The 21,536-nt window shown below is 32.7% G+C and overlaps 1 protein-coding gene across 2 annotated transcripts; it reads left to right on the plus strand.

Annotated features, from left to right (window-relative positions):
- Nucleotides 1–2,970: 2,970 nt before the first annotated feature.
- LOC148611128 (acetylcholine receptor subunit alpha-like) lies at nucleotides 2,971–14,319 on the plus strand. 2 transcript variants are annotated; one of them, XM_088591288.1, is made up of 7 exons: nucleotides 2,971–3,421; nucleotides 6,229–6,371; nucleotides 10,196–10,240; nucleotides 10,846–10,952; nucleotides 11,634–11,864; nucleotides 12,742–13,058; nucleotides 13,440–14,319. In XM_088591288.1, exons 2-7 carry the CDS (start codon nucleotides 6,333–6,335, stop codon nucleotides 13,829–13,831), a joined length of 1,131 nt encoding a protein of 376 aa, XP_088447414.1. In that variant the 5' UTR covers nucleotides 2,971–3,421; nucleotides 6,229–6,332; the 3' UTR covers nucleotides 13,832–14,319. The 2 variants fall into 2 exon arrangements, with proteins under 2 accessions (XP_088447414.1, XP_088447413.1); XM_088591287.1 differs by lacking the exon at nucleotides 2,971–3,421 and adding an exon at nucleotides 3,438–3,546.
- The last annotated feature ends 7,217 nt before the right edge of the window (nucleotides 14,320–21,536 follow it).

Consider the following 21,536-nt stretch of genomic DNA (forward strand, 5'->3'; position numbering starts at 1 on the left):
TTGGAACAATTCGCAATCATAGTGCTACAATGCAAAATTGAAACAACATACATAAATCGTCATGGCAGTGCAATTGTTCATGTAACACACATAAATTGTCATGGTAATGCCAATATTCGACCATTGGAAAGAAATGGCCATGCTAGTGCAATTAGGGCAAGAAAATTACAGTCCTCATTACCAACTCATAATTTACACTTATTGCCATTATTATTGTTCATTTATGATATAATAGTATAAATATGGTCATGGTTGGACGCTGATAAATACAACATACCATCAGAACAAAAGAATAAATAACAAGACCATTATTCAAGAGTTTTGACTTTGATAAAGTAACATTATTTTCTATAAATTTAAATACGAATTCTCTTCATGAATAGAAATAAATAATATTTCATCGAATCTGCAAAATATATATCGAAGACACAACCTTCTTCGTCAGTTGCGAATTAACGAATGTCAACGGATTTATGTCTGAGATAGTCCGTTATTTCAAAGAGGTAAACATTTTGGAAATGCAATCAATTTTATCCAACATTCGGAACGACAAAAACAAGCTCAAATATAAGAGGAGACAAAACTCAAAATACCCGGCTGAAAATAAAAATATTGAACTAATTTTAGAACAAGGACAAAAGGATTAATAACTTAGTGATAAGTGATATATATAACAATAGTCGGTCAAACAATATAAATGAGAATTCAGAAGATTGATAAAAAAAGAAAGGGAAATATTGAAAATGAAAATGAAAATGAAAATCATATGAAAGATGGGTATGATAGTTTACAATCCAAGATTGAAAGAGAACAAAAATGGTTTTACATCTCAAGATTTTGATAAAAGAGGGATTATTATTTGTTTTTCTTTTTTGACAAAAAGGATGACTAGTGATGGAAAAAGTCTTTTTAAGAGTTTCAATACGTTCGAATTAACCGAAATGGAAGGAAAATATGGGTTTGTGCAAGATACATTTTGTAATAAAATAATCTTTAATAAAGCAAAATACAAACAATATTTCACGGGCGAAATAGAAGGACGAACAAAAAAAAAAAACATTATAAAAAACTGATGGAAGTTCATCATCATGGGCCTCTGAAGCAGAAATGAAAGCCATATCCAATATTTTGTCTTGTAAATGAAATGTTTTAATGGAAATAATTGGGCACAAGTGTGTCTGACAAAATTTTATACCAAATGAAATCAAACATGAGAAATATAAGATTTGCATACAATATATCCTATTGAGTTTGGAAAACTTGAAGCGTACAAACAAATGATGAAAATTTGCAGACTTTATATTGTATCGAATCTGCAATATATATCGAAGGCACAACCTTCTTCGTCAGTTGCGAATAAAACATACCAATTTATGTCTGATGTAGTCCGTTATTTCAAAGAGGTAAAAATTTTGGAAATGCAATCAGTGTTATCCAACATTCGGAACGACAAAAACAAGCTCAAATTGGAAAGGAGAGAAAACTCAAATACCCGTCTGTTTGGAGTCCGGGTTGCTCATTTGCTTTTGTTACTTTGTACGTATAATTTTAGTTACTTCATGTTCTTTGTTGTGTGTGTCTGTTTTCCATGTCTGGTCTTTGTCCCTGGATTACATTCTTTTGATTACCGCTATAACCTTGATTTCCTTGAATATTCTTTCAAATTTTAATTGCCATTATATCCAAAATGAAATAAAATAAAACAAAGATATATAGCAAACGATAATACGATTAATGTGAAAGGTGCCCAAACTAAGCAGAAAGTTTTGCTCCAAAGACATATCACTTAATAAGGAATAGATGAAATTAAAATTAAAATTTGTTTTCCCATTTGTCGATTCGTAAACGAAATAAAAGTTTTACCTTATACATGTCCTCAACACATGATGTGATATTGGGATAAGACTTTTCTTACTTAATGAGGAATTAAAGAGTTAAATTCAACTTGTTTTCTCGATCCGTAAACAAAACAAAACTTTGACCTCATACATGTCTTCAACACAGGATGTGATGTTGGGATTAGACTTTAAGAAAACAAACATACATGTGCATTATTAAGAATGTAATGAATCTTTCTCTAATGTTTTTTTTTTTTAAATTTAGATTGAACTGTTTTATCACCTCTTCATCTTAATCTTTGGGATTTAAATTTACTTCACAGGTCATGCAGTAAAATATGCAATCACGATTTTATCAAATTAATCTTTGTAGACGGTCACTAAACAGGACCATTATTTGGGACATAATTATATTGTAGATAATTTGCATGCGTTCGAACTAACAAAAACGAGTTGTCATATTTTAACCGACGTTCTTTTTGATTTCGGAAAAAGGGAAGTGACAAAAATCAATCATTTAGCAACCGAGAAGCCCAAATTAATAATGGCTAATTTTCAACTGGACAAAATCAGTCCCAGAGTAGACTAAATTGGGAAAATATTTGTCACTTTGTCACCTTAACGACACGTTAATTGTAACATGTATTTACCAATAAAATGTGATAAAGGTTTTTAAATGACATGTAAAATATATTATTATTCCATATTTATACCCAAAAATATAAAAAAGGAATTCATTATCTCATTTACAGTATGAAATGCCCTTTTGATTGTAAATCAAATAGAACTAAAGTCATTATCAAGTGTGTGAGTCAATCCTGTAACAATACATTTTTATTTAATTTTCCGACTTGAATAGATATTTCAAACAAAACATATCTTAACAATATAGTTTTAAACACACTTTGAAAATAATAAAAACTCCAAATGCTATTCGAATTAAATAGAGTGTAAACATCTAGGTAAGACAAAAACAAAACAGTCACGACCCTTGCCGAAATCAGAACAACAAAACGAAATAATAAATAGGTATTATTTCAACCATTTTTAAATAAAAATTACATGTACACCCTAAAAACTAACTACGAAACCATGGTCTTGTGATTTTATATGATCTATGACATTCATGAAGATATAAAATGAAACATATTCAAATTTAAACGCATTTGTCTTAAGAGCCAGGAATAAAAAAAAAGAGAAGAAAAAATAAAAAATGTCTGTATTTGGCTTACATGTGCACATTACACAGTAACTGAAATTGAATAGTTGAGCATGAAAGAAAATTCTGTCAGCTGAAAAGATATGTGTATTATTACGAACAATACACGAAAAGGAAGAGAGCCAGTACCACAGTGAAATATTTCGTCTGAATTAAATTTTGCAAGTTAGCCATTTGGCTTCCTTTTCGTTGATTTTCAAATCTCCACTTTGTTTCTGATATATATATATATTTCTGATGGAAACCCATCCCCTTTTCCTGGACTCGACCATCAAATGTAAGATTAGTGCGGACATTACTCTACATTCTTGTCTTGGATTTGCCTGAATCTCACTCGGAGTAATAATTATAGGCATCTGCGCAGGTATGTTACAATAATAGTTTGATTTACTTTAGTATTTAAATTTTAAAGTTTTATTTTCACTTGTATTTCTTTTTTACTCATGGAAGTTCTAAGCCTCTTCTTTTGTATTTTGTATCTTATTTCCGGTAAGTTATATAATATGATAAACTTTTCTTCAAAATTAATATATTTGAAAGAGTAAACAAGGGAACCAAGATGCTAGCGAAAATCAAAAGAATGTAACCCAGGGACAAAGACCAGACACATATGAGTAAAAAGATCTTCTGCAAAATTACAAGGACTTACAATGTTTACCTTCTTGCATGTTTTTCAAACCAAATGTCACGACGAAAATTGAAAATTTTCATCCTAGGACATTTGAAAAGTACATGGATTGGATCAAGTGTTTTTGGTAACCAAAAAGTTAAAAATTTGTACCACACTAGTTGTCTAACCAATTTTAGAAAGGTATTTCGATCTTAATTTTTTCATCTAACATTCAGTGGAGGAACTTTCCAATTCACATGATTCTACATAGTTAAAGCAGATAACATTCACCCATCAGATAATATAGGCCCAAAATTAATGTTCATTGACACGATAAAAAAACAGGCATTTATCCTAAGATTGTTTGTTATTACCTGTATCTTTTAAGAACCGGTTCGTTCAAGGTGTCATAATTTTACTTTCCTCTTTGGTCTATCCCTTTCTTCTCTTTTCATAAGCAATTCGGCGGGTGTTTCTAGAAAAACTGAGGTGTTTACCCTTCCGGTGCACCTGGTCCATGCTCCCTGTTTTTAGTGAAGTCCGAGTTGTTCATTTTCTTTTGTTACTTTGCATGTAATTATAGCACAATATTTAAAATTCATTCACAAATTTTCGAAATCGGACCAAACACGAAAAGTCCATAGTATTAGGGTTTAGCTCCTTTGGTGTCATATAACTCAACAACCGAACAAAGATATCTGAAATATGTTTGTAAAAATGTCATCAGGTATCTAATTTTTTTTCTAAATTCGGACCAAGAATAACAAAGTCATTTATTTGGGATGAGGACCCTTTGACCCATAATAACTCGGATCTTATATCTGATTAAGTTATTAGGGCAAGGATATTTTATAAGGAATCCGATAAAAACAATTTCGATTTCGGGCCAAAAATTAAGGAATAGAATATTTAGGGTATACATGACCCCTTTGCTTCAAAACGTTTTAAAGTAAGTGTAATAGAGTATACCTTATTTAAAACATTTTCTAAAACAGAATTTCAAAGGACATTGAAATGCATAATAAAAATTAATGAATTTTCCATATAAATTCTTAATATATCACCCATTTCTTATCCTTAACACCTTATTTTTACAAGAGGTGTGGTAAAATCCTCTGAAAACTTCAGGACCCTCCGACATGTTCCTAAAACCAATGTATTAAAATTTTAAGAAGATCAAATAGGTTTTACTCAAGTTATCGCAAATTAACGCAAATGACGACAAAGCAGACGACAGCGTTAGTTTAGTTTAAACATATTTCATTTGTCGAATAACGTACAAAGGGGATTGGACAGAAGTACATCTTACTCATGTAGTCATTTCCCCTTTAAGAAATATACAATAATCTTATGAGCATGCACTTACAGAAATATATTTGTTTTAAATTAATCATATGAACATATGAAGGAAGGGAGAAAAAAGCTTTAAATGGTTAAATATGGAGGAAAAAAGAAAAAAAGATGACGTATGTTTTTGTGTCATGGTGTGCCTGTTAAGAGGAAGTAACAGAAACTTAAGCAACAAGGAGTTTTATATATATAGTAAAAACAGACTTCAATTATGATATTACGTTTTGTTCGTTGGATAGATCCTCATTTCCATATAAAATCAGTTCTAGATCAATTGTCAAATTTCCCTATAACCACGCAAGAACATTCATTAATTTCTGCCTTAAGAGACTGTATAAATGACATTCATAAAAATAGTGGTATTGAGTTTCTAATTTGAATCCACATCTGCAAGCTGGATTACCAATAATGTTTACTTTATGAAGATCATAATTAAGAAATGATGCTCCGCCTCTCATTTGTCTTATAACAATATCAAGTCGTCAGGGTCCAAAAGCATAGTATTTGGGGATATTTATTTTTACTTTACGTTTTAATTTCGCTTTAGAATTTTGATAACGAATCCAAATCTCTTGTTTAGATTATTGGTATCAATTCGTCGATTGACAATTTATTCCTTGCAAATTAACAAACAAACTAAGACTATGACAAAGAGTATTCAAGGGAACCAAGGTTATAGAGGTAATCAAAAAATGTAATCCAGGAATAAAGACCAGACATGGAAAACAGACATAAAAAGTAACTAAAATCATACATACAAAGTAACAAAAGCAAATGACCAAGTCGGACTCACCTTGAGAAGTGTGGGTCATTAGACAAAATTCAAAAATAAAAAAGGGAACGTATTTACATAAACCTATGCTCTTCTAATGTGCTAGTTGAACTAGTTGTTTACATACATTGTAAATAACATTGTTTTCATTTGATTTTCAGAATTGATCGTATTAGAAAATACGTTTTCACCTTGGTATGCGAATGTCCTTTTCAAGTCAAAACAATCTGAGAATTTTATAAAGACATTTCTTCTTATATTTTAACAAACATGTATAACCGAAAATCCGCCTTAAAGAGGCTTTTTGCTTTTAAAATATTTCCCGTGTCCTCCCATTTTTTTTAAAATTTTATTTTGGTTTTGAAATATAATATAGTCAAATTATAATTTTCTGCCATAACATCAAAGGTTGCAAAAAAGTATTTATATTTTTTTTTAGAATGGCATTTGGTAGACTGTTGGACAGCAGTAGGGGAGAAGAATGCCAGAACAAATACACTTAATGGGTATGATAGACTGGTTCGACCTTCCGAACAGGTCAATATGCAAATAGGTCTTCATTTACTGACTATAAATGGCTTAGTAAGTATAACTAAAATATTAATAGTTGTAATTTATAACTACTCCTTATAAACATCATGAGGAAGCTGGCAAAAACAATTTTTTGGGCTTTTCTAATTTCGTTCAATTCATCAATATATATTGAGTTTACCACATTATCTGTTTGGAAATCTGTTTTTTTTTTCTAGTTGTTTTTTGTTTTGTTTTTGTTTTTGTTTTTGTTTTTGTCATTCATATTTGGAACTAGCTAAAATGTGTAAAAATAATGTGGGGAAAATAATAATGCATGTACATCTTTGAAATGTGATAGCATGGCCATCAAACTGTTCAAATTGCGTACATTTCCATGAAGTTAAAAAAAACATATGATTTTTGCGTGTATTGTGAGTGAAACTTTCTGTAGTGAACTTTCAGGGATCAACAAAACTGTCACCTTATGATGTCCTCAACATGTAATGTTATGTTGGGATAAGACCTTCCCGCTTAATAAGGAATTGAAGGGTTTAAAATTCAGCTTGTTTTTTCGTGTATCGACACGTAAACAAAACATAACTATGATCTTTTACACGTCCTCAACAAATGACGTGATGTTGGGGTTAGACTTTAAGAAAACGTACATACTTATGCATAGTTCAAAACGTAATGAATTTTTCTCTAATATATATATTTTTTTTAAATTAGATTGAACTGTTTAATCACCTCTTCATCTTAATCTTTGGGACTTTAATTTACGTCACAGGTCATGCAGTAAAATGTGCTATCACGATTAAATCAGATTAATCTTCGTAAACAGTTACTAAACAGGACCATTATTTGGGACATAATTATATTGTAGAAAATTTGCATGCGTTCCAACAAACGAGAACGAGTATTTTAACCGACGTTCTTTATAGAGTGCAAGTTGTGTTAAAATTTTCATTCATGATTTCGGAAAGAGTTGCAAAAATCAATCATTTAGCAACCGCAGAAACTCAAATTAAGAATGGCTATTTTCATCTTTTCTGGACAAAGTCTAGTCCAAGAGCAAACTAAATAGGGAAGAAAATATTTGTTTGTCCTTAACAATTTATAGAAAACATTCTCACTTTGTCAACTTAACGACACACTACTTGTGCCAAGTGTTTACCAATAAAATGTGATAAGGGCTTTTAAATGACATGTACAAAATATAATAATTCCATATCTATATCCAAAACTATAAAAAGGAACTAACTCACTTACAGTTTGATTGTATATCAAATACAACTTAAGTCATTATCAAGTGTGTGAATCAATCCTGTAATAATGCAGTTCTATTTAATTTTCCGACTTGAATAGATATTTCAAACAAAACATATTTGATCCATATAGTTTTAATATACTGTGAAAATAATTAAAACTTCAAATGCTTACAAATTTGATAGAGTGTTAATATTTCGGTAAGATAAAAATAAAACAGTCACGACCATTGTCGAAACCGGAATAACAAAAAGGAATAATAAATAGGTATTAGTACAACAACTTTGTTCAAAATTGTGTGTAACTCATTACGTGAACACTAAAAAAACAAACTACGAAACCATGGTCGTGTGATTTATAGGATATGGGATATTCATGAAGATATCAAATGACCGCAATCAAATTTTATGGCAGTCAACTTAAGAGCCAGGCATAACAAAACGAAGAAAGAATATAAACTTTTGTATCAGGAATTTCCATGATTTAATAAACATTTCACATAGCGGTTAAAAAATGCACTTTATAAATTTACTGCAATTGAATTGTTGAGCAAAAAAATGTTAAAGTTTTGTGTGTTATTACGAACCACACACGAAAAAAAGAGAACCAGTACAACAGTGAAATATTCCGTCTAAAATAAATCTGGCAAGTTAGCCTTTTGGCTTACTTTTCGTTGATTTCTAATTCACTACTTTGTTTGTTTCTGGTTATAATTTTATAATACTCTTCGTATTATAAAAGGAGAAACAATTTAAGCATATCCAAATTTATAATATATGGTATTTAGATGTTATTATGTAGGATAGAGGATCAAATTAATGATGCATGTCACAACAAATCAATATTATACAAACGTCTCAGAATGTGACGACTCTATTCGCTACACTGCTCCATCGGATCAAATTGATACAGGGAAGATCACGTAAACTTATAGAAGGGTCTGAAAAACTCCCAACGATGTTAGAACTGTCAAATTTGCGATGCAAATTTTTGGTCGTTCCCTCTGCGGGACTCGAACTCGTACCGCTGTGACATCTATGACACCACCGCCTGCACAAAGTCCAGCGCCCTAGACCACTCGTTTGTATAATATTGATTTGTTGTGACATGCATCATTAATTTGATCCTCTATCCTACATAATAACACCTAGATAAACTGTTCCGTGCTACCATACAAGTTTTATTTTCACTTTGTTTCTTTTTACTCATGGAAGTTCTTAACCTCTTCTTTTGTATTTTGTATCTTATTTACGGTAAGTTATAAAATATGGTTTACTTTTCTTCATTATTGATATATATAAAAGAGTAATCAAGGGAACCAAGATTCTAGCGGAAATCAAAAATATATAACAAACAAACAAAGACCAGATATGGATAACAACACATATGAGTAAGGTCATAAAAATATCCTAGATTCTCAGGAATCCTTAGAAGAAGCCCGCCACGTCGCCTATTTTTATGATGTTCAAATTCTGGAATTTTTTCGTATCCGGAAGTTCGGAAATTAGTTGCGTCCAAACCAAAATTCATACTCACGACTCACTACCACTTTTTAAAAAAAATGGCCTGAGGATCTAGGATATTTTTATGCGTTGATAGATCTTCCAAAACATTACAAGGACTTACAACATTAAACTTTTTGCGTTTTTTTAAACTAAATGCTAGGAGATAAACAAATGGCAAGACAAAAATTGAAAATATTTATCCTAGGACAAGTGAAAAGGCCATGGATTGGATCAAGTGTTTTTGTAACCGAAAAGAAAAAAATGTACCACTCTAAATGTCCAACCAATTTTGAAAGGGATTTCGATCTTACATTTTTCATTTCAACATTCAATGGGGAAACTTTCCAATTTACGTGGTTCTACATAGTTAAAGCAAACGACCTACATTCCATCCATCAGATAAATTAACTTTGATTGACTCGATCAAAATTTCCAGTCATTTATCTTAAGATTGTTTGTGAAGAACAATTTCTCTTATGTCTGAGACCACTTAGCATATAACCTTAATTATAAATAGTAAATACTGTCAGGGATCACCAATTTTTTTCTTCAAAAAGTAATATAACGACATAAAGACGCATTAATGACAAACATCTCCTGACTAAAGACAGGTGCGTGAAATCGGCGGTTGGTTTATACTAGTTTCATATGGCATTAACAAACCTCTTTAATGTAAGGTAAAAAATAAACTTACACAACAAACAAATATTTCATTTAATAATACATTCAGTTCTCTCCATGGAATATCATACACCATACATACAAAAACTACTGAGAGTCAGAACGTATCGAAGAATGACATTACCATCAAAACTACCAGCATTAGAAATAATCGGTCACTTCAATGCAAGTGGAGTGGGTTTGGGATAGTATCGTAAAGTACTATATAGGCAAGATTGGATGCAGTGCAGTACAAAAAAGAATGAATAGGGATGCAATTAGAGGTCGAATATATCTATCCTAGCTGATTTTTGGGATTAATATTTCATATGATATTGAAAATAGGCAATTTTGTATTGAATTTTGAAAAAAAAATCTGACTTGAAAGATTTTGTTCTTTATACTATGGTCTACGAAATGAAATTTACTTCAATAATAACACGATGTTGTTGCGAATTTCAGGACATCACGAACCAACAGTTTTCAGTGACAGGATGGATAACTATGGTAAGGATTGATCATCAGTCAAAGTATGCAGTTTGGGATCTGTGTGTTTTATTTTCTCTCTCCAAAGATACGTGAAGTTTCCTCCAAAATACATGTATAAATGAATTTTATTTTGTTCTACTCACTTCGTTAGAGTACTCTAACAAATATGCTTCTGGAACAGGGTTATGGTGCTACAGGATTGAAGTCATCATGAACTCGTGGATCGTTATGGTGTATCCATCTGCACCATGAAAACTGATTCATTCAACGGGTCATAGTTTTCCTTTCCTCGTTTGTCTACCCCGGACTTGACTTTTTATGAGCAACTCGGTGGGTGTTTCTAGAAAAGCAGAGAACGCTTACCCTACCGGTGCACCTGGTCCATGCTCCCAGTTTTTAGTGGAGTCCGAGTTGCTCATTTGCTTTTGTTACTTTGTATGTATGATTTTAGTTACTTTATGTTCTTTGTTGTGTATGTCTGTTTTTCATGTCTGGTCTTTGTCCCTGGATTGCATTCTTTTGATTACCGCTATAACCTTGGTTCCCTTGATTACTCTTCCAAATATAGGATTATTTAAAGTTATACAACAATGCATGTATACACTTGTTTCACTTTATTATAGGAATGGGAAGATTCAAGATTAGTGTGGAATACTGGTACTTATGACTCAGAGTTTTATTTTGCATACGATTCAGAAATATGGAAACCAGAATTGTTTGTGGACAATGCGTAAGTATTTTTAATCAAAACACTCATCTACTGTTCTCAATGCTTTCAGTTTCAGATGGTTTTAAATTCAGTTAATTGTTTTTAAGTATGTTTGCCTTCAATTGTTATACAATTTCTTGCTTCTCACTGCTCTTGTCCTATAATACATAAGATGTCACGTGTCATAGAAGGCTATAACAAATGGTCTAATATTAATAATATAATAATTTCATATTAGAGTAGAATGAGCTGTTTTTATCGGGAAAACTGGTCACGTGGTATTCATTAATGAGTGTTAACTGAAATGTCTAGAGGGCATTACCACACAGTTATACACGCTTCAAACTCTCAATGAAAAAAAAACACAAAATACTTATGTAGAGGATATATTGATAAATTGACAGCTCTTTGAAAATGATATTGCTTTCAACTTTGATCATTCTCTTGACTGCAACTCGAGTATCAACGTGCTTTCGGCATTCGATTGATCAAAATAATGTTCTCTATACAATGAACCTTTGTATAAATAAATAAATATATATATATTTACAATACAATCCTGGTCATGGAACTAAGAGCTATCTCTCCAGTACACAATATCTTTCTAATTTCTTACAGTATTTGAAGATTTCATTTACAGGTTTATAAAGTAAGGCAAAATGCCCTTTGACAAGATAAACTTTGATTTTTAAAACATTTTAGGATAGATGACGTTTCAATTCTGAATGATCAATATCTCCAATTCCGCGTAGAAAATACTGGTAAAGTTGAATGGGAGTTGCCAAAGATATTTATAACACATTGTGATGTAGATGTTCAGTATTTTCCTTTTGATGTGCAAGTTTGTAGTGTTGAGTTGACGAGTTGGGCCTACAGTATCAACGAGCTTATTATTGCGCCATTATATGAAGATGTGAAGACTGAGGATATGAAGTAAGTCGTTTATTATGTATGTGTAAATAGAAGATATTTATCAGCTGTAATATCGTCTAAAAATACCAAAACATCAAAACGGAAGAACAATTCAGAGACATCAGAATTCAAAGACAAGCCCAAAACGGAAAAAAAACAGGAACGGGAGACATTTAAAATACATCATATGGACAACATAACAAAACATAATTACATTAAAAAAAAGGGAAAATATGAAAAATAAGGCAGTGCACAAAAGAATCAATGCACTTGAAATATTGACTCTTACAAAAAAGCGGGATTAACATAAGTGTGAGCATGTCATGCTCCACTAGCGGCACCCGTCGTACTGCAAGTGAGCTTCAAATCCGTTTAGCCGTAAAATCTGGTCTCATCTGTGAGACATTTTTTTATATCGGTCAATCAAAGTGTGACGATGGCCGTGAAACGTCTGTATTTAAGATATCAGCAAAGGCTGAAAGTTGAAATTATTTATGTACATATTTTTTCTATAAGTTATGGTTCAACGTTAAGATAATATAGTAGTGTGTAGCTTTATACAAGTGAAGACAATCATAGAAAAGGAAACGGATATGGTGAAACGCACCGACGTATAACATAAATACGACGTAGTAAAACTTTCAGAAATCATCATATAGGTTTTTAGTAAGTGTAAAAACACCTTTAAGAAAGCTTTAAAACGGCCCCAACAACAGAATTTACGAGGTAACTGAACAATGACATTTCTTCAGATTAATAAAAAAGCAATGACAACGACGATGGCATTAGATTTACAAATCTCTTACAACTGTTACTCGCAATGGTTAAAATAAGTAGAGACTACTAAGTAACGTGAAGACTAATTGTGTCAGTAAATAAATAATGCATTATATTATAGGAAAAATGGAGAATGGACTGTTAAGTCTAGCAAAACAGAAACAAAAAATCTGACTGAAACTAAACCAGGGGGAACAATACGTACCTATGCTGTCGTAGAATTCCAAATCACCATCAAACGCAACCCATCCCATTACATATCATCAACAATACTACCAATACTAGCGACAAATGCCCTCAGTACTCTGGTGTTCATACTTCCAGTTGAGAGTGGGGAAAAAGTTGGTTACTCGTTGACTGTTCTGTTGGCTGAGGCCGTGTTGCTAACTTTAGTACAGGACACCATGCCATCGTCGTCTCAGCATACATCATATTTGTGTAAGTTAAAAATTTAAAGATGTAACATACTACTAGCTGTTAATCACAAAATGTCCATGTGGAAATAATAGCCCAAGTACGTAAAGAAGTTAATTCTTCATAGTAAACCTTCAAACAATTATCCTAAATTCTTACAATTATGATACTTCAAGCACCCAAAGTAACTATATCAGTTACAGAGCTTAAATTCATAAGTTAGCGACAACAAAACATTAGTTCAAATCCGAACACAGACACTTGCATCGATAAGATGTTTTCACTCTTATTATATCTGTAGCCTCTTTTTTCTTGGTTCTAAATTATGTTAAATATACTTAAAAATATACATAAAATTGTTGGTTAATAAATAAGGTTTGAATACATGTATTATATGTTTTGCAGCTGTATACCTGGCATTGACGCTTTGTCTCGGTGTAGTCTGTGTCTTTTTGAGTGTTGTAGTTATAAGAGTTCATCAGAGAAGCCCAAACATCGCAGTTCCGAATCGTGTTGTATCAATAGTGTTAAAAGTTTTCATACCATTATCTTGTTGGCGTGGTTGCGGGTGTTGTTGCTGTAGTGCGAAGAATTCATCTAAAGGGCAGATCCGACCAGATTCTGCACCCATTAATGAAAAGAGATCCGTGGAAGACTATGCAGAAGACCACTTGTTCTCTTGGACAGAGATTTCTGCTATTTTAGATTGGTTTTTCTTTGTGTTCATTAGCTTGGTGACATTATTACTTACACTAATTCTATTGCTTCTCATTATAATTGGAGGATCGATGCAGTGAAACCTGGGCCAAACGTTAACATTATTGATTTGTACATCACAATATTATATAATCGCAGCATAGTGGGTGTCTTGCAAGAAACAGAAACTTCTCACTTTCCAGAATACCTCATTTCACCCGTCTTTTTAGTGTAAGTGCTGTACGTTTATTTCTGTTCGTAATTGTTTTGTTATTTTATATCGTATATTGTGTTCTATATGTGTTTTGTTTTTATTTCCGGCGTTGTACTTTGTTCTAGGATTTTCCTCCGTTGTACCTTCCGTAAAGAAAATTTCAATGTATATGTATATATTTGAGGTAAACAGATTAAACAACTCTTTCTCTCTATAACCTGCATAATTCGCTGTAATGACCATAAAACTTACTGAAGTTCAGGAAGACAGTGATCGAAAAACCTTCATTTTAACGAAGAAGTCAGATCACTTTCAATATAATGTTGTCTTTTGATACAAGCAACAATAAAAGCTTTATTTGTTTAATATTATTAACACCGAATTACTTTCTTAACTAAGAGCATGATCTATGGTAACATTTTGATTAAAATGGGTTCGAAGCAGCTTCAATCTAACACTGTCATCATTGAACAAGGTTTATAATGTTCAAATACAACAAATATTTTCTTTCAAAGGTTTTAAAACTCTACATAACCTCCAATCGTAGGTCACTTTAGATGCTAGGGGTGGTTCTACTCCAGCAGTGCTAGATCTTGTCTGGCAAGCTCTTTTATGACTTGCTGCCATTGGGGTATGGAGCAGGAATTCCAACCATTCAAACCAAGTACATCTTCTTTAAACCTAGACCCCCAGGTAGAACTCGTGTTCTATCCTTCATACCACGGAAATATATTGTCTACACAAATATATGAAACTTCTCACGTTGTAACGAAACGATTACTAGAATACAAACGTAGCTACACATTAACAGTATTTTAAGCAAGAGCTTTTGTGAGTAGAGTGCTGCTGAGTACAACCAAGAGGCTCTCGAAGAGTCTGAATCGTACACCTGGCAAACCATGCCCTATTAACTCAGTAAGTAAAGGTATCAGGCATTGTTACCATGTTTGACCAAAAATTACTGAAAAAGAGCATATATCGATGAATGCTGTAAGTTCAACTGAATCCCTTAGGCACTGTAAAATGTTTTGAAATGCGTTCAAAGTGTTTTTAGAACCTCTGGAATAAATTTAAACAGCATTCCCCATTTATGCCTTGTTACCGCACAGAAAAGGGGGCATTAGCCTTCTACTTATTTATTGAGAAAGAACATAAACTGAAATCGTGTCTATACAACACCATTCGTCTCATGAGACCATACTCTAAAAACCAAACATCGTTGAAATCAAAGCAAGTGTAATCAAAGTACTGAAGTACTGAGTCAATGAAGCCTTCAAAGTCTGTTTCTAACTGTACAATCACATTTCTAATTATAAAACAATGGATTGTAATATATTAAAGGAGGAAAATTTATTTTTTACCTTTTTTATTAGTTAGAAGCTATTTTTTTTCAAAGACAGTTCATTAGCCGAGCAATCATGACCCCTAAACAAGATGAATGGGGGGAAATGACCCACAACTTTTCACACACATAAATTTGATGATACACATTAAAAAATATACATGTTAATACAATATCCCATGCCAGTTCACTACAACTACATAGCTTTTGTTTCTGCTTATCATAGGATTAAACCAAATATGTTTACAGCTTTAAGTTCTCCCTAATTCATACAGGGACAAAGACTCTTTTAGTTAAACCACTGCCAAAGCATGTAAATTTGCCATTTATTTTGCTGTCTAACTACTATCAATATGAATTAAGACCATACTATCAGACCTGAGCATCGACACATTAGTCCAGTCATAGAACATACTCTAATTTACCCCAGTTTATCCCAAACCAAGGTTCTTTCACTTATACTAAATAGTTACTAACAGAATCCCAATAAGGAGCAGTTTTGAGGGACTCAAAAGGGGTATTCAAAACTGTGATAGATACAATAGTGTGTTTTTTTAAAGTCACCACAAAAAATTAAAAAAATAAAAACATCTCCCTCCCCATTATTAAAGAAAGCAGATTAAAAAAATATGTATTGATTTCACTTGTTGAATTATATAAAAAAAAATAAATGGAATCAGAAATTGTGTGTAACGTTACCTCTATCATTCAGTTATAACTAATAGAACCTTACTTTCTACATTACAAAATTAAACAGGCCACACACAGAAGATTAGACATAATGCTCGTCTGTTGAGATGGCGGGTGACACGGAGGTAATAATGGGTTGACTGGCAGAAAAAAAATCATTTTCCCTTCAAGATTGAAATATATAAACCTTTGTCTCTTTAATATTACTTTAAGCTATTTAAGTCTACATCTTGAAATTATCAGGCAAATTAAAGGATATATTAAAATTTGACATGATGCTCAACGGGAAATAATAAATAAACTTGGGGTCATTAACTTTTGGCTTGAACTAGTTACTGAAAACTTTTATTCAACATTGCTCTTAAAATATGGCGATAGAATATTATGGGTAAAACAGGTTAAATCAATTCTGGAATGGTTTGTCTTTTGTTTGGAACGAACAACACGAACATACTGCATCTTTTCCAATATATCCGATGTAAATTGTCGGTTACTCGGTTTTTATTACCGAATAAGTGATATTAAATACCGAATATGCGTATATTTGTTGATTAAACGCTACTTTGATACCGATTAATTAATTTTTCTACCAAAAACCCACAAATAATACTTTTGAACCATTTGGTACACCATACATTTGGATATTTTTTGACAATTAAGCAAAGCCTTTAAGACCAATTTCTAAAGTCGAAGATCTCAAAAGTGAAAACACCACATAAATCTCTGATTTATAGATTGTATAAAGAAGATTTTGGAATGAACAACTACTTTAGAATTTTAGATGACAAAAATAGTATTACTCTTTGTAGATTTAGAACCTTGAATAATAGCCTTCCCATTGAAAGTGGGCGTTGGCAAAATATAAGTAGAGAAAATAGAAAATGTCATTTATGTAATTCGGGAGATATTGGGAATGAGTTCCATTAATATTTGTTTAAGTGCACATCGTTTGATAGTGAAAGAAAAATCCTTCTCGCAAAAAAAATAATGTTAAAAGACCAAATATTTTTAAATTTAAAACTTTGATGAATTAGCTCACCACCTTCTGTTCTCAACAACTTATGTAAACTTATAGGACAAATTACAAAGATGTTGTCTCTAGGCTAGTGTACTTAATTTAAATATATAGAAACTCATGAATGTGACTCAATATTATTTTTTCCAATGCATGTACGTATACACTAATCAACTTCTTATGCATACTATGTATCTATGCAAAGTGTACTGAATTTGTTCTCTGTGCTATAGTATTAAGGTGTGAGTGTAATACAGATATATATTTCCGGAGAAATCCAACATGGCGGGTGACGCGAGGGTACAAGCGGGAGCTACAGATGCGGAAGAAAAATTATCCATTCTTCCCCTCGGTCAAGATAATCAAAACTTGTTCGCAAATAGGATCTGTAAAGAATGAATAGTGTCTGCTTTTTGGGGATGTTTTCCTGAAGTCAAACTGTTTCCCGCTTGGCACCCCCTTCAGCTTCAGATATTTTTCTTCTAAGATCACGCGAGATATTCTTAGGCATGGGATGCATGGCTGGCGACTGTACGACAAGTTTAACCACGTGATCAAACAGTCAGGAGAAACAAGTCATTAAATATTGCTAACTTACATGGATTTCTAAATGAAATGAAAGATGCGAAATTTCTCTTGCATACTGGTTTTGATTAACTATGAATTTCATGGCTATTTTTTACTCCTTTCCATTCGTTAAGTTATTAATCGCGAATGTGTGCGAGTGCTACTGTAAATTATGATATTAAGCAAGATTTCTTGTGATGTCTAGGTCAATTTCAGCCACTATCGTGGCTTCAAATCCTCAGCCTTTCTTGTTGCACCGTAATTTTTTGGTGTTGCGGAAATGGCCGAGTAGTGCCGATAGGTGTAAAAATTAGAATGAAAATGGCCGTCCAGATCAAATTTTCTTTTTTTTTTTGTTGGGGTTTAACGTCCGAGCAGCAATATCTCAGCTATATTCAGACGATCATCACCATTCAACTTAAAATAGTATGTTTCCTGGAGAAATAAAAAATCATTGGAATCGGAGTAACTGGTTAAAATGGCCGCAAAATGCCATTCATATTAAAAATGGCCGCCTAAATAAATTTCAATACTGCCAGTCAAGTCAGGCATAATACCATGCTTATCTTATAAGCTTTCATCTTCATTATATTATAATAAATAAAATAAATAAACAAGTTTTATTTAGAGTCGACATGAAATACATAATAATAAACATAAGCTCTATAAAGTTTTTGACCGACATATTGAGCTTTTGATTCTCCAATAGTTGAAGAAAAAATAGCAACAAAAGGACATTTTGAACCCTGTGTTCTTTATCATTAAATTTTGTCGAATGGTTTATGACAAGATTTTCAAAGTTGTACATGTGATAAACAACAGCAAAAAAATTGTTTCAGGGGCCATAACTCCTACATTAGACGATGAATCATTTTGAAAATTTCGGCATAGGTCCGTCTTCTGATAAAGCGTAGCAACAGAGAAATGTAGCTAGTTGAGAGGGACATACATCTTAGGATATGTTTATTTCAATAAGGAATGATCTGCACCATAATAACAGATTTGTTCGAAGTGCCATAGTTTTCCTTTCCTCTTTCGTCTACCCTGGACTTGACTTTTTATGAGCAACTCGGCGAATGTTTCTAAAAAAGCAGAGGACGATTACCCAGCGGTGCACCTCGTCCATGCTTCCAGTTTTTAGTGGAGTCCGAGTTGCTCATTTGCTTTTGTGACTTTGTATGTATTGTTTTGGCTATTTCATGTTCTTTGCTGTGTGTGTCTGTTTTCCATGTCTGGTCTTAGTCCCTAGATAACATTCTTTTGACTTCCGCTAGAATCTTGGTTCCCTTGATTACTTTTTGACAGACAGTTTCAACCTGGAGGTCGATAAGTTGAATTTCGACTTGAAAATTTACAAACTGGGAAAGGCCAGTTAGTAGTTTCGGGAATCAGTCACCTGCACATATAAGAAAGTAGTTCGGAATGACGTGAAGTAGTCGTAATATTGCATCTTATATTCTCATAATTAAGTAGAGGTATAATACTTATTATCATCTGAAAGCTGAATGAATCAGCAGCAGTCTAGAAACGTTTCTTTTCCAAGTGTAGGGTAAAATAATTCTGAACAAAAACTCTATACCATTGATATGGCTAAATATCAAAACGAAAGTAGTGATTTCTGCATCTGAAAACTTTCACTCTTCGGTTTTTTTAGAAGTTACATAAGGTATGCCATGTTGACATTTTTATGAGAGTTAAGATAAAGTGTGCCCCTCGTAATGAAACCCCTCCAGCACCATCTGTACTAATGTAAAATTTGTTATGAGCCGTATAAATAGCTAAATTTAACATAGCAAGTAATGGAGACATAAAATGATGGTATTGCACCTAGTAGTTTAGTTAGGCAGTACGTCGGAGGTTTTGTGTTCATTCATCGATGTGTTCCATGTAAATCGACATCAGACTTGAATATCATGCAAACTGGCGCGCTGCTACGAGGCATCGGGAAATTTGGTGTGTGCGTTTTTTTTTAAATGTCCTTCGTAATCAGAATGATTAATTTAAAAATAAACCAAAAGAATTCAATACGATATTAAACATTTACAACAATAAGCTTATGTTAAGATAAGTTTTTGAATTCGATCCCTGAACTTTCCTGTTATACCCTATTTTTGAAATTTGACAATTATTTGAGGCGTAAAAATTCAAACGCTCGATATAAAATGATTCAGTACATGAGCACTTTGATTGGATAATTTGTCAATTGACAACAAGAGGTTCCCAGAAGCCTGAATTGCTCACCTAAATTTTAAGGTCAATAACTCTAACAAGGGGTCGTCCGATAGTCTTATCTTGAGGTTCATTTCAGCAATTGAATGTTTCTTTCTATTTATAATAGTTTTCAGGATGTTGGATGGAAACTGCTAAAAACATAATTTTTCGCATTTCAAGGGCAGTTACTCTAAAAAGGAGTCGCCTGACAACTTTAATCCAATGCAGACTTTTGTAGGCCTTATAATAAGGATCATTTTGGCAAATGAAAGAATTTGGCTAAACCTAAAGGTTTTGGAGTTACATGAAAAAAAAATTCTGACCGACTCCTTTGTTTTATTTTAAGTAATAGTGGCCATTTTATCTAATCAAGAATCCCAACATCAAATCTATGCAGAATACCCTAAGAAATATTCATACCAAGTTGGCTGTAATTGGTCTGCCGGTCTGGCAGTTTCAGATGAGATTTTTGAAAGAAATAACATTAAAAAATAAGGAAAAAATCGTCGGGAAAGCAGTAACTCCAACATGGCTTAACATATAAAAACGAAAATTTAGATCTTATCATGCTGAATATTCTACCCTACATTGTATGTCAGAATTCGGCTAAACCTATCAGTTTGGAGATAAATGCGAAAATTTACGTCTGACACTTATGTTCCATTTAAAGTAACGACGGTCATGTTTTTCGACGGATAAAAATTTTCTACCTCAGTTCTATGCAGAATACCCTGAAAAACATTCATATCAAGTTTGGTTCAAATTAGTCCAGTAGTTTCAGAGTGGAAGATTTTTGAAATAACATTAAAAATAGCAAATAAACATCGAAAAAGGGCAATAGCTCCAACATGGCTTAGGTCTCACTAACCACTTCCGGGTCCCGTGTAGTATCAAAAAACACTGAACATAGACCTATGCATTGTAAGTGCATTATTCGTGTGTATTCTGATTAAAAGTAGTCAAAATAAAGCCGAGAATGTGTACGTTTACGTAATATGTAATTTACTACAAAAGTGCATGAATGTTGTTCACATGTGTGAGTAATATGCCGCTATGCTGTCAGTTACCAGAAAAGGTAAAAATGTTGATTTTCAGTATTTTTTATTCTAGTAAATTGTGTGAAGAATTTCTACGGACAACGTACCATAAGTGTAATGATTTTGAAAGCCTAATTTTCCGAGCTTTGTAATGGTATGCAACTTTAAGGTGTCATTTGTCCTGAGAATTCACAGTGAAACATAGAAAATTACTTGTTTAACATGTAAAGCAGTGGAAACAGTAGAAATGGTTAGTGAGACCTTGACAGATTCAAACAAAAAATGTCTGAAGATAGATCTCATCATTCTAAACTTTTCTGCAGTCAGAATTTGGCTAAACCTAACGATTTTGGAGATATATGTGAAAAACTACTGTCTGACCCCTATGTTATATTTTAGAAAACAGCAGCCATGTTTTTCAACAGATCAAAAATCCCCACGTAATTTCCATGCAGGATACCCCAAGGAACATTAATAAAAAATGTGGTTCTAATAGGTGAAGTAGTGCCACAGAAGAAAAGTTTTGAAAAATTGTTAACGAGGACGGACCCTAACTGATGGCAATAGCTCACTTGGTCGAAGTCTTGAAATATGATTCAAAGATACACGCATCCAGGAACCTTTACTAAAGCTTTACCGATAAAACAGGAAAAGAATGGTAAATGATATCCTAGGACCCAATCCCCTATTTTCTGAAGAACACTGGCGGGCACCCCTTCTCTTCAAAGAG

Source organism: Perna viridis, chromosome 7 (assembly GCF_037379345.1).
Source record: "Perna viridis isolate PV_CMFRI_1.1 ecotype Kerala chromosome 7, ASM3737934v1, whole genome shotgun sequence".
Lineage (NCBI taxonomy): Eukaryota > Metazoa > Mollusca > Bivalvia > Mytilida > Mytilidae > Perna > Perna viridis.